Below are 12870 nucleotides of genomic sequence, written 5' to 3'. Positions count from 1 at the left end.
ATGAGTCAGTAGAGAGGTAGAGCATCGGCCACTTCTCTCTTTCAGCAATATCTAAAGCCAGCTGGATGGCTTTCACCTCTGCAAATTGCCTCGATTCACCTTGTCCTTCAGCAGCTCCTACAACTCGTTGTGTAGGACTCTGTACAGCAGCCTTCCACCTCCGATGCTTTCCCACGATGCGACAGGACCCATCAGTGAACAGGGCGTATGGCTTCTCATCTTCTGTTAGTTTATTATACGGTGGGGCTTCTTCAGCATGTGTCACCTCCGCCTCTGGCGACATTCCGAAATCTTTGCCTTCTGGCCAGTCCATGATCACTTCCAGAATTCCTGGGTGGTAGGGGGTTTCTGTTTGAGCCTGCAGTGTGATCAATGCAGCCCACTTACTCCCCATAGCATCGGTTGCATGATGTGTGGAGGGGACCTCCCTTGGAACACCCAGCCCAGCACCAGCAGTCGGGGTGCCAGGAGCAGCTGGGCTTCAGTGCCACCCGTGTCCTGGGCTGCATCCCCAGCAGTGTGACCAGCAGGTCGAGGGAGGGGATTCTGCCCCTCTGCTCCGCTCTCGTGAGACCCCCCTGCAGTTCTGCGTCCAGCTCTGAGGTCCCCAGGACAAGAAGGACATGGAGCTGTTGGAGCGAGTCCAGAGAGGCCATGAAGATGATGCGAGGGCTGGAGCACCTCTGCCATGGAGACAGGCTGAGAGAGTTGGGGTTGTTCAGCCTGGAGAAGAGAAGGCTGCGGGGAGACCTTAGAGCCCCTTCCAGTCCCTGAAGGGGCTCCAGGAAAGCTGGAGAGGGGCTGGTGACAAGGGCAGGGAGTGACAGGCCAAGGGGAATGGCCTGAAGCTGCAGGAGGGGAGATGGAGATGGGATGTGAGGCAGAAATCCTTCCCTGTGAGGGTGCTGAGGCCCTGGCACAGGGTGCCCAGAGAAGCTGTGGCTGCCCCTGGCTCCCTGGCAGTGTTCAAGGCCAGGTTGGATGGGGCTTTGGGCAAGCTGGGCTGGTGGAGGGTGTCCCTGCCCATGGCAGGGGTGGGACTGGATGGGCTGTGAGGTCCCTTCCCACCCAAACCACTCTGGGATTCTATGGCCCCTGAAGCAGATCGAACCCCTTCATGTGCTGCCAATATCTCCTTTTCCATTGGAGTGTAGCGGCCTCGGATCCTCTGTACCCCGACTCCAAAACCCCAGGGGTCGACCTCGAGTCTCCCCAGTGCTTTCTGCCAGAGACTCCAGGCAGGGCCGTTCTCCCCGGCTGCAGTGTAGAGCACATTTTGTACATCTGGTCCTGCCCGGGCTGTCCCATGGGCCACCGCATGAACTATCTCCTGGTTAATTTGCTCAAAAGCTTGTCGTTGCTCAGGGCCCCGTTTGAAATCGTTCTTCTTCCGGGTGACATGCTAGAGGGGGCTTACAATGACATCGCCATTCCGAACGTGCATTCGCCAGGAACCCACAACGCCTACGAAAGCCTGTGTCTCCTTTTTGTTGGTCAGTGGAGACATGGCTGCTATTTCGTTGATCACGTCCATTGGGATCTGACGACGCCCATCTTGCCATCTTATTCCTAAAAACTGGATCTCCTGCACAGGCCCCTTGACCTTATTTTATGGCGAGACCAGCTTTCAGCAGGATTTGGGCTATGTTCTTCCCTTTCTCAGAGACTTCTGCTGCTGTGCTGCCCTGTACGATGGCGTCATCAATGTACTGCAGGTGCTCTGGAGCTTCACCCTGTTCCAGCACACCCTGGATCAGCCCATGGCCACCGGTGGGGCTGTGTTTCCCCCCAGGACAGTCGGTTCCAGGTGTCCTGGACACCTCTCCGAGTGAACACAAGCCGTGCCATGCACTCTGCTGCCAAAGGCGTTGAGGAAAACGCGTTAGCGGTATCAATCGTGGCGTAGGATGATGGTGCGCTCCGTACAAACTTCCGCCCCGTGGGTCGTGCGCGCTGGATGTCATCAGGGTCTGTGGGTCACTGCGCGTCGTCCGGGTCGTAGTAAACCATGTCCCACACAGCCAATGCCCTCAGGGACTGGAGACCTTGTTCCATGGTGGCCCACTTGCCTGGCCGACATACGACATCTTCGCTGAAGGGATACCTTTCCCTCGCGCTTGACAGGAGTCTCCTCCAGAGGCTGAGGGCCTGCGCCTTCTTCCCAATTGCCTTGTCGATGCCCCCTTCCTTGGACAGGGATCCCAGCTGCCTCCTCCCTGCCCTCCAGTTCCAGGCTGCTGGCCCCGTTATCCTGGCATCGGAGCAGCCAGGTAAGGATGTGCTCCCCTGGAAGGCGGCTGAGATCTTTTCTCATATCTCACAGCTCGCTCAGGGACAGGGATCGGGTGACGACCTCTGGTTCTGGCTCTTCTTCTTGTTCTCGTGATGGTTCCGGTTCACCATCATCCTTCACTAAGCGAACCGACTTCTTGGTGTGTTTCTTCTTGTGTACAGGGGCGACTGACACCAGTACGGGTTGGTTTCTTGGTTCACCTGCAGTGCCTGTCATGGTGGTTGGGGTATCTGCCGTGCCCGTGGGTCTGTTCTCCCTCTCTCCCCCTGATGGCACCACCTACTATCCAGCAGTGTTTGGTAGATCATGGCCAGGGCCCAGCACAGCGCAGTAAGTTGTGTCTCCTTGGAATCCCCACAGCATTTTCCTTTCAAATATTCCACCACTTTATCAGGGTCCTGTAGTTGTTCAGGAGTGAAGCTCCAAACCATTGGGGGTGAGAAGGTCTCTAGATACCTGCCCACACTCTCCCACATGCCGTGCCAGCCCTGACTACCCAGCCTGGGGGCAGACCCCTGGGTGATAATTCTTAAAACCTCTTTTCGTGACCCCGAGCAGGACTTGAAGCACCTTCAGGAGACCCAGCGATAGGAACGTGCTGGCCTGAACATCCCCAGGGGATTCGAAATCCTCAAAAGCTGCTGTGACCAGCCAAGAGGGAAAAGGGGAGGTGAAAGGGTGGGAGAAGGTGTGTGTCCCATCCTCCCCATAGATTGGGTGCTGTTATTAATCAGTTTGGAGAGCGGTTGTCCGAGGCACGGGCATGACAGCAATGCCACACAGAGATACCACCCCACGCCCATCGCCGTTATCTCAAGTCGGGATCGCACAGCACTAGGAGATGAGAACCCAAACCCCCGTCCCAGCGGTGACAAACTGCGCCGCGGGGATTGCACCGAGCAACTACGGCTTTACGGACCACAGCCACGCGTGCGAACAGGACATCATTGTGACCAGCGACCATTTAAATGACGTTATAAATACTCATCGCAACTTCGTTTTAACACGCTCGGCTCAGACCTGTCGTTATCTCAACCCTTCGAGCCCCACCAAAAAGGACTGCGGTGGTTCAGCCCCAGCCACGGCTCAGCACCACGTGGCCGCTCGCTCCCCCCCCCCGGCGGGATGGGGAGGAGGACGGGGAGACAGAGGCAGAACTCGTGGGTTGGGGTAAGGACAGCTGGGGACACGAGGGAGAGGGAAACAGCAGCAGCGGTGCTGGCAAGGGGACGCTCACCGCGGGGGCAGAATGCAAGGCGATTCACCGATCGACGACCGACGCTCAGACCGTCCCGGAGCGGCACCGAGCCCCCCTCCCCGCCTGGCCCCCTGTATGGTGAGCATGGCCCTGTACGGTGAGCATGGCCCTGTACGGTGAGCATGACGTCACACGGTATGGAATAGCCCCGGCCAGCTTGGCTCACCCGTCCTGGCTCCTCGGGAAAATTAACTCTGTCCTAGCCAGAACCAGGACACACGGGGTCCCCAGCCCAGGGGGACACGGTCAGCAGCACCGGGCCCCAGCTTGGGGACGGGGTCCCCAGCACAGCACCCAGCACCGTGCCGTGGCACAGCGTCCCCGGTACGGCACCGCCTGGGCACGCGCTCACCAGCTCAGCGCCACAGCACGGGGTCCCTGGCACGGCGTCCCCATCCCGGTGCCATGGCATGAGGTCCCCGGGTGCAACGTCCCCGGCACAGTGCTGCCGCGCCACGTCCCCTCCCCTGACCGACATGTCCCCTCCTGGTGTCACTCACCGCAGCCGACCTCATCGGAGCGGTCGGGGCAGTCGGGCTCCCGGTCGCATTGGTAGCTGGCACGGATGCAGCTCCCGCTCGCCACGCACCGAAACTCCGCCGGTCCGCACGCCGCACCGGGCGCCTTGGTGGCTGCAGCGGTGAACAGTGACACGCGTCAACCGGGAACGCGTCACCGCGCGCGTCCCCCAGCCCGGCTGTACTCACGGCAATCAGTCTCGTCGGAACCGTCGCCGCAATCGTTCTCGCCATCGCAACGCCAAAGCTTGAGGGCGCAGTGCCCGTTGCGGCACTTGAATTCGTTGGGTTCGCAGGGCGAGGGGGTGCCTGGGTGACGGGCGGGGGGGGGGGGGTCAGCACCCATAGGGTGCCCCCACCCTCACCCCATCCTCGCCGTGGCACCGCGAACTCACCGCAAGCTTCCTCGTCGCTGCCGTCGGTGCAGTCGGGCTCGCCGTCGCAGAGGTAATCGCGGGGGACGCAGCGCCCATCGGCGCAGGCGGCTTCGCCCGCTTGGCACCCGCCCACCGGCGGTTTGGGGGGGCGCGGGGTGAGCGGGCGGCGCGGTGGGGGGGTGGCGGCGGCGGTGACGGTGCTCAGCGGGCGGGTGGTGGCCGGGCGGGCGGTGGTGGGGGGCATCCGCGTCGGGGGGTCTGCGGGGATGGGGGGTTATGGGGGGGAATGGGGGTGCAGGGGGAGTTGGGGGGGTTATGGGGGGAAATGGGGGGGAAATGGGGGTTATGGGGGGAAATGGGGTGCAGTGGGGGGTTACGGGGGGTGTTAGGGAGAAATTTGGGTGCAGTGGGGGGGTTATGCGAGGTTATGGGTGGAAATGGGGGTGCAGTGGGGGGTTACAGGGGGTGATGGGGACGAATTTGGGTGCAGCGGGGGGGTTATGGGGAAATGGGGGTGCAGGGGGGTTTATGGGGGTGATGGGGGGAAATTCGGGTGCCGTGGGGGGACTGTTTGTGGGGGGGTCTCTCACCGCAGCCGTCCTCGTCGGAGGCGTCACGGCAATCGGGCCGGCGGTCGCAGCGGTATTCGCCGGCGACGCATTCGCCGCTGCCGCAGGTGAACTCCAGGGGGGTGCAGGCGCGTGGGTGGGGGGTCACTGGTTTTGGGGGGGGGGGCCACAATCAGGGTGACCCCCCCAAGAGAAACCGGGGAGGGGTCAAGACGCATCGTGGGACCGGGTGATGTGATGGACTAAGGGTTAATATGGGTGCTCTGAGCCCCCCCTCGCCCCATAGCCCCCCCAAATCCTCCAGGGCTCCCCCAAATCTCCCCCAGGGCCCCCCCAAGCCCCCCCCCCGTGCTCACCGGCCCCCAAGCGGCGGAACTGGAAGCCGTGGGGGGAGGTGAGGTAGGAGGCGATGGAGCCAGCAGCCAGCAGGTCCCGCAGGACCCCCCCCAGCTGCGCCTCGTCCCCGTTCCCCTCCGAGCCCACGTCCAGCTCCACGAAGACATCGCCGTCCAGTTCCCTGGGGGGGGGGGGGAGTCAGCACCCCAAAACCTGCCCTGCACCCCCAAAAACCTGCCCTGCACCCTCAAACTCCTCACTGTCCCCCGAAACTTCCCCATCACCCCCAAACCTCCCCTGCACCCCCAAACCTTCCCATCCCCTCCCAGCCCTCCTGCCTCCCCCAAACCTCCCCATCCCCACAACCCCCCCAGACCCCCCAAACCCTCCCCATCACCCCCACCTCCCCCACACCCCTAAACCCCGCTCTGCACCCCAAAACCTCCCCATAGCCCCCCAAACGTCCCCATCCCCCCAGTCCTCCCTATCCCCCCAATTCCCCCTGCCCCCCCAACCCCCCCCCCCGCCCCCCCAAACCCCCCCTTGCCCCCCCAAACCCCCCGCTCACTTGATGAAGACCACGCTGACCACCTGCTCCCCGGGCACCTTGTAATACTCCGACTCCAGCTGATATGGGGGGGCACAGAGAAAATGGGGGGGTCAGGGTGCTCCCCCGGGTGCTCCCCCCCCCCAGCACCCCCCCAGTGCCCCCCCCCCTCACCGTATCCACCACGGCCTCGGAAACCTCCCGAAATTCCTCGGATTCGGGGTCCTCCAGCCGCGGGCTGTAGTCGATGCTGCGGGTGAAGTTCACCAGCGCCCGGAAATAAACTGGGGGGGAGGGGGTAAAAAATGGGGGGGCGGCACCTGCACCCCCAAAAAAATACCCCCCTGTGAGCCCTCCATCCAGCTGTGACCCCTCATCCAGCTGTGACCCCCCCATCCAGCTGTGACCCCCCCTCCCCAATATACAGCACTGGGAGAAAAAAGTGGGGTGCAGCAAGGGGGGGGTCCCCAAATGCGTCACTTACTCAGCGGGGGGTCGTCCTCGGGCTCAGCCACCACCATGCCCGCTGGCGCGGGGGGGCGGCCGGGCGCTGCCCGCCGAGGAGGAGGAGGAAGAGGAGGAAGAAGAGGAGGAAGAGGAGGATGAAGAGACAGAGCTTGAGAGCGGTGACACGCGGGTGACGCCCGGGGGGGCGGGTGACACCCCACGGCGTCCCCTTACCGGTGGGCGCCAACCCGACGGCGGGTACGTGGGTAGCGGTCGTCGGTGACCAGGTGACACCGCTGCCGTCCTCCCCGCTGCCATCTGCAATGGGGACAGCATGGGTGGCACCCAGGGGACACCCACCCAGGGGACACCCACCCATGGTGGCACCCACCCCCCCAGTGCCACGTTACCACTGGATGCCACCAGCTCCCACTGTCATCTGCAATGGGGACAGTGCAGGTGGCACCCATGGTGACACCAACCCATGGTGGCACCCACTCCTGGTGGCATCCACCCAGAGGGACACCCACTCCTGCTGACACCCACCCAGGGGGACACCAACCCCTGGTAGCACCCACCCAGGGGGATACCCACCCCCCCGGTGCCACGTTACCGCTAGATGCCACCAGCTCCCACTGTCATCTGCAACGGGGACAGTGCAGGTGGCACCCATGGTGACACCAACCCCTGGTAGCACCCACCCCTGGTGACACCCACCCCTGGTGACACTCACCCATGGTGACACCCACCCCCCCCCGGTGCCACCTTACCACGGGATGCCACCAGCTCCCGCTGTCATCTGCAACAGGGACAGCGTGTGTGGCACCTGTGGTGACACCAGCCCCTGGTGGCACCCCTCCATGGTGACACCCACCCCTGGTGGCGCCCACCCACAGTGTCACCGTACCGCCAGATGCCACCAGGTCCTCGTCATCGGAGAGCTGCGCGTAGTACCGGCGTCCCCGCGTCCCCCCGACGTGGTCGGCCACCGTGTCCTCGGGGAATGAGGTCTCGGCCAAGCCCCGGGTGCCGCGGGTGACCTGGGGGACACCCGTCACCCCCCCGCTGGGTGCCCAGCCACGTCACCCGGGACACACGCGCACACACGCGCGCGCACACACACACACGCGGGTGGGTGCTGGCAGCGCTGGGGCCGCATAGCTGCGCGGTGGAGTCACGGCCGGCGCGGCGCGGGGGGGGCGATGAGCTCATCATCCACTCACCGCATTCCTGCGCTGCCACGGCACTGCCACGGCAGCGGGCACACGCGTGTGCGGGCGCACGGAGGGGGCGTGCGGGCCGCGCGTGCGTTTGCACAGTTGCGCACCCAGACGGGGAGGTGCGTGCACGCTGACACGTGGCTGTGCACCGGCATCTGCACCGCTGCGTGTGTGCACCGGCACGGGGACGTGCATGTGGCTGTGCGCGTGCGCTTGCACGACTGCACGTGTGCGCCGACACAGGGACGCGTGTGCACACTGACGTGCGGTTGTGCGCGTGCATTTGCACCGCTACGTGTGCAACGACACAGGGGCGCGCGTGCACACCGACGTGGCTGTGCATGTGTGTTTGCACCATCACGTGTGTGCACCAACACGGGGACTCGTGTGCACACCAACGTGGTTGTGCACGCGCATTTGCACCGCTGACATGCATGCACCGACACGGGGCTGCGTGTGCACGGTGCCGTGCGGCCATGCACGCGCCAACACAGGAACACGTGCGCACCCCAACACGCAGCTGCGCACACGCATTTGCACCACCACGTGCGTGCACCGATGTGGCTGCACGGCCACACGGCACCGTGCACGCTCATTCGCGCCGCTCCGCTCGCACGCCAAACCGGGGACGCACGCGCCCACCGACACGCCGCTGTGCGCACGCGTTTGCACCACCACCGCGTGTTCACCGACACACGGACACGTGCGCACACCTACACGTGACCGTTGCACGCTCATTTGCACCCCGGGTGCCAGTGGCGGGTGCCCCCCGCCCCCCCCGGCGCCCGGCGCGGAATCCGTCGGGGCAGCACTTTGCTGTGCAAACAAACGCCGGGGATTAACCGGGCGCTGGGGGGACACAAAGGGGGGGCACAAAGGGGGGGCACAAAGGGGGGGACGTGCCCGCTCACCCGCACGGCGGGGGGGGACACCCAGCACCCCAGGGGAGTCTGGGGCTGGGTGGGGGCACCCCGTGGGTGCCAGCTCAGCCCCGGCTGCTTGGGAGGGGGAAACCGAGGCAGGGAGGAGCCCGTGCGTGCACTGAGCGTGTGGGTTCTCTGCTGCAGCTCCCCCCCCCATGCACTGAGCGTGTGGGTCCTCTGCCCCCACCTCCCCACTCATGCACTGAGCGTGTGGGTCCTCTGCAACTGCCCCCATTCACACATGCACTGAGCGTGTACGTGCTCTGCCACCACTCCCCTGTGCGTGCACTGAGCGTGTGGGTCCTCTGCTGCAGCCCCCCCCCCACACACACACACACATGCACTGAGCGTGTGGGTCCTCTGCCCCCACCTCCCCACTCATGCACTGAGCGTGTGGGTCCTCTGCTGCAGCCCCCACCTCCCCACTCATGCACTGAGCGTGTGGGTCCTCTGCTGCAGCCCCCCCCCCCCCACACACACACACATGCACTGAGCGTGTGGGTCCTCTGCCCCCACCTCCCCACTCATGCACTGAGCGGGTGGGTGCTCAGCCCCGGCAGGCAGCGGGCCCCGTCCCAGGCAGGCGGAAGGGCAGCTGCCCGTCCTGTCGCCGGCGGTGGCCGGGGAGGGGACAATCACCCCTCTCCTGTTACCGGAAGCCTCCCCGCGCCGTGGCCCCGCACCCGGACGCCTGGGTTCCCCCCGCCGGGGCACCGCGCCCGGCCGGACGCCGCCGCCGCCGCTCACATTTTCCACTGGCCAGACCAAATCCTGCCCCGCACCCTGGGGAAAATGGGGGGGGGTGCGAGGAAGAGGAGGGTGAGGAAGCACCACCCTGTCCCACGTGCAGCTTTGCTTGAGGAATCGCGCACCCCAAATTGGGGGGGACATCACCCCCACTCCAATTTGGATCTGCCCCCTCCTCACAACCTGGATGTGTCCCCCCCCCAAACTCTGGCTGTCTCCCCCTCAAATCTGGATGTCCCCCCCTTACTTCATCCGGGCGAGGAAGAGGAGGTGACGCACGGCAGGAATAATAACCGGGGGTGTTATTAATAGCAGCCCCCCCTCAGTCTTATTGTTCCCCCAAGGTCGTGGCTACAAGGTGTTGTCCCCCCCCCCCCCCAAAACCCCTTCTCCTCCCCTGGGGTCCCCCGGGAGGGAGGGGACCCCGCTGCGGGGCTGAGCCACCCCCGGCTTTGGGGGGGGGGGTGGTGTGGGGGTGCTGCCAGCACAGCTGGTGGGATGCTGGTCCCTGGGGGGGTACAGGCAGCTGCCTAACCCCCCCCCGCTGCCCGCCCCCGGTGATTTGGGGGTGAAAACAGCTGCGGGGTCACAGTCACTCGGGGGGGGGCGGCAGACACACGCCACAAGGGGGGGCCCGAAGTCCGCCCCCCCGCTGCATTCCTCCCTGCTGGCATTGCCTAATTTATCCCCAAAGAGCCCGCTGGGGTTTTTTTTTTTTTCCCCCCGCGGGGGGGGGAGCGGGAACGCCCCGGGGGCGCCGAGGGGACCCACGCGTCCGGGCTGGCCGCCGGCTCTTCCTCCCCCCCCCCCTCCTCCTCCTCCCCCCCCGGCCGGGCCATCTTTGGCGATGGGAAAGAGCCGGGAGCGCGCGGGGCCACGTGCGCTGGGGGCCCCGGGGGGGGGGGGGGGGTGTCCCCAAATCTCCCCAAGGGTCCCCACGGGGAACACGACGACCCCCCTCCCACACCCGCTCCCCAGGGGCGTGGGAGCAAGCAAAGCTGGCGCGAGCGTGCCCGCGAGCGTGCACAAGCACACACAAGCGTGCAAGAGCGCGCATGCAAGCATGAGGGTGCCGGCAGCGCCCCGGGTGGGTGCGTGTGCGTGCACACGCGTGTGCGTGGCCCCCCCCCCCCTTCTCCCCACCCCTTCCCCCCGGGCCTGGCGATCTTATCGCACATTCCTGCTGCGCCCCCGCCCCCCCACATTAACCCTTCGCAGCCCTCGGGGGGGGGGGGCACCCCCATCACACCCCCCCCACGCCAACCCACCCCGTGGAGTGGGTGGACCCCCCCTGCAATTTTTTTTAGTGGGGGGCACATTGCTCAGCATCCCGGGGGGGGGGATATGGGGGTGCCACCCCATCAGGGTGTCCCCAAATCCCCCCGTCCCGTAGCAGAATGGGGCGGGGGGGGGACACGGACACATCTAAGTGGGACCCCCCCTCTCTGTCCCCACCAGGCCCCCCCCGGGACGTGGGTGGGAGCCCCACGGAGGGGGGGGCAGCCCTGCCAGCATGGCCCCGAGCAACAAGGCCCCCTCTGTTCTCAGCCCCGGGCATCGGCCCAGCCCCAAACCACCCCCCCGCCCCCCCCGGCACGGGGGGCCCCCCCACATCACCATCAGCCCCCCACCCTGCTTGGAGACACCCCCCCCCCCCCCAGATAGGGGGTGCCCTGCCCCAGGGCGCAAACCCACCTTGCCCCCCACCCCGGGGGGGCACCCAGAGGTGTCACCCCCCCACCGCACCCCAGCTGGGTGTGACCCCCCCCCGGGGCACCCCCAGACGCAGCCCCCCCGGGGGGTATTTTGGGAGAGTTATTTTTAGGGTGGCGGCGCCACCCGTCACCCTTTAAATTTAGCCGGGGCGGGAGAGGGGGATGGGGGGGGGGGCAGCACCCCAAAAGCAGGACGCGCCCCTATAGGTGGCCCCCACCCAGGGTGAGGGGGGGCAGTGGGGTCCCGGGGGGGCACAGCTCGACCCCCAGGGTCAGGGGCTCATGGGTGGCTTTGGGGGTGATGGGGAACCCCCCACCCCGGGGAACGGGGGACCCCAAGTCCTTGAGGGGACGGGGATGGGGACACCCCCCCCCCCGCGCGTCACGGGGGACCCCAATTCCCAGAGGGGACAGGGCACGGAGATGGGGACCCCCCTCTCCTTGGAGCCCGGGGGGACCCCGATTCCCTGAGGGGCCAGCACAGGATGCTGGGGTCCACGCGTGCCCCCGGTACACGGGGGGGGGGGGGCAGACACCCCAATTCCCTTCGGCACCAGAGCACGGTGCCGGGGACCCCCGAGCCCCTACAGCTCGGGGCGGGGGGGGGGGGGGCCCAAATCCCTTCGGGCACATCGCAACCCCCGCAACTCCTTCAGGGGATCCCACTCCGCGGGGGGACCCCGACTCCTCCAAGGGACCCCAACTCCTCCAGAACCCCCAAACTCGGGGGGGACGGGACGGGACACCCCCCAACCCTTCTCGTGGACCCCAACTCGTTCCGGGACACCCCACCCACCCCCCCCGCCCATGACCCGGGGGCACCCCAGTTCCGCGGGGACACCCCCCCACGCACTCCCACGCACTCCCACCCACTCACTCCGAGGAGGGCTCCGAGCAGCAGGAGGGCGCCCAGCGCCGCCGGGTCCCGCAGCCCCATCGCCCCGCTCCGGCCCCGCCGCTCCGGCCCCGCCGCTCCGGCCCGCTCCGGGACCCCGCTCCGCCCCTCCCCGATCCGCGCGGGGCGGGGCCGGCCGGGAGAGCGCGCCCACGGGGGGGGGGGGGGGGGTTGGGAGGCGGGTACGAGCGCGGGGTGGTGGTGGGGGCAACTGTGGGAAGTTGTACGGGGACACGGGGGTGCGTGGGGACACGGGGGGGACACCTCTGGGAAGTTGCAGGGGGACACGGGGGTGCGTGGGGACACCGTGGGGCAACTCTGGGAAGTTGCAGGGGGTCAAAGGGGTGCGTGGGGACACCGTGGGACAGTTCTGTGAACTTACGCGGGGGCGAAGGGGTGCGTGGGGACACCACCGGGCAACTCTGGGAAGTTGCACGGGATCAAAGGGGGGCAATGGGGACACTGTGGGGACACCTCTGTGAACTCGTACGGTGACACGCGGGTGCGTGGGGACACTTCTGGGAAGTTGCAGGGGGGCGTGGGGGTGCATGGGGACACCGTGGGACAGCTCTGTGAACTTACACGGGAAGATGGGGGTGCGTGGGGACACCGTGGGACAGTTCTGTGAACTTACACGGGAAGATGGGGGTGCGTGGGGACACCATCGGGCAACTCTGGGAAGTTGCAGGGGGACACGAGTGTGCGTGGGGACACCATGGGGACACCTCTGGGAAGTTGCAAGACGACACGGGGGTGCGTGGGGACACCCAGTGGTGCCTGGAGGGGGCACCTCCGGGAAGTTGCAGAGGGACACGAGGTGCGTGGGGACACGGCGGGACACCTCTGTGAACTTGTACGGGGACACCGAGTGCGTGGGAACGCCGTGAGGGATGGGGAGGCCCCACTGGGAACCTCCGTGGGGACACAGGGGTGAGTGGGGGTGCCGTGGGGGACACGAGAGTCTCCTCTGGGAACTGCCACGGGGAGACAGTGGTGCGTGGGGACACCAGGGGGCACCTCTGTGC

The 12870-nt window shown here is 66.3% G+C and overlaps 1 protein-coding gene across 3 annotated transcripts in view; it reads right to left on the bottom strand.

Moving 5' to 3' along the window:
* The window catches only part of HSPG2 (heparan sulfate proteoglycan 2), a 45415-nt gene extending 33458 nt beyond the window's left edge, over positions 1-11957 (bottom strand). For 2 of the 3 annotated variants that reach the window (XM_054849530.1, XM_054849532.1), the window contains exons 1-11: positions 11828-11957; positions 7253-7385; positions 6580-6663; positions 6383-6448; positions 6073-6182; positions 5920-5978; positions 5372-5532; positions 5037-5162; positions 4465-4704; positions 4259-4378; positions 4052-4183 (exon numbers count right to left, since the gene is read on the bottom strand). In XM_054849530.1, the coding sequence (XP_054705505.1) occupies positions 4052-4183; positions 4259-4378; positions 4465-4704; positions 5037-5162; positions 5372-5532; positions 5920-5978; positions 6073-6182; positions 6383-6448; positions 6580-6663; positions 7253-7385; positions 11828-11887 (1291 nt within the window). In that variant the 5' untranslated portion in view covers positions 11888-11957. The remainder of the gene's footprint in view (positions 1-4051; positions 4184-4258; positions 4379-4464; positions 4705-5036; positions 5163-5371; positions 5533-5919; positions 5979-6072; positions 6183-6382; positions 6449-6579; positions 6664-7252; positions 7386-11827) is intronic. The other variant, XM_054849531.1, reaches the window with a different exon arrangement.
* Positions 11958-12870: the final 913 nt, after the last annotated feature.

This window comes from Grus americana, chromosome 21 (assembly GCF_028858705.1).
Source record: "Grus americana isolate bGruAme1 chromosome 21, bGruAme1.mat, whole genome shotgun sequence".
Lineage (NCBI taxonomy): Eukaryota > Metazoa > Chordata > Aves > Gruiformes > Gruidae > Grus > Grus americana.
This window is presented reverse-complemented; position numbering and strand designations above follow the sequence as displayed.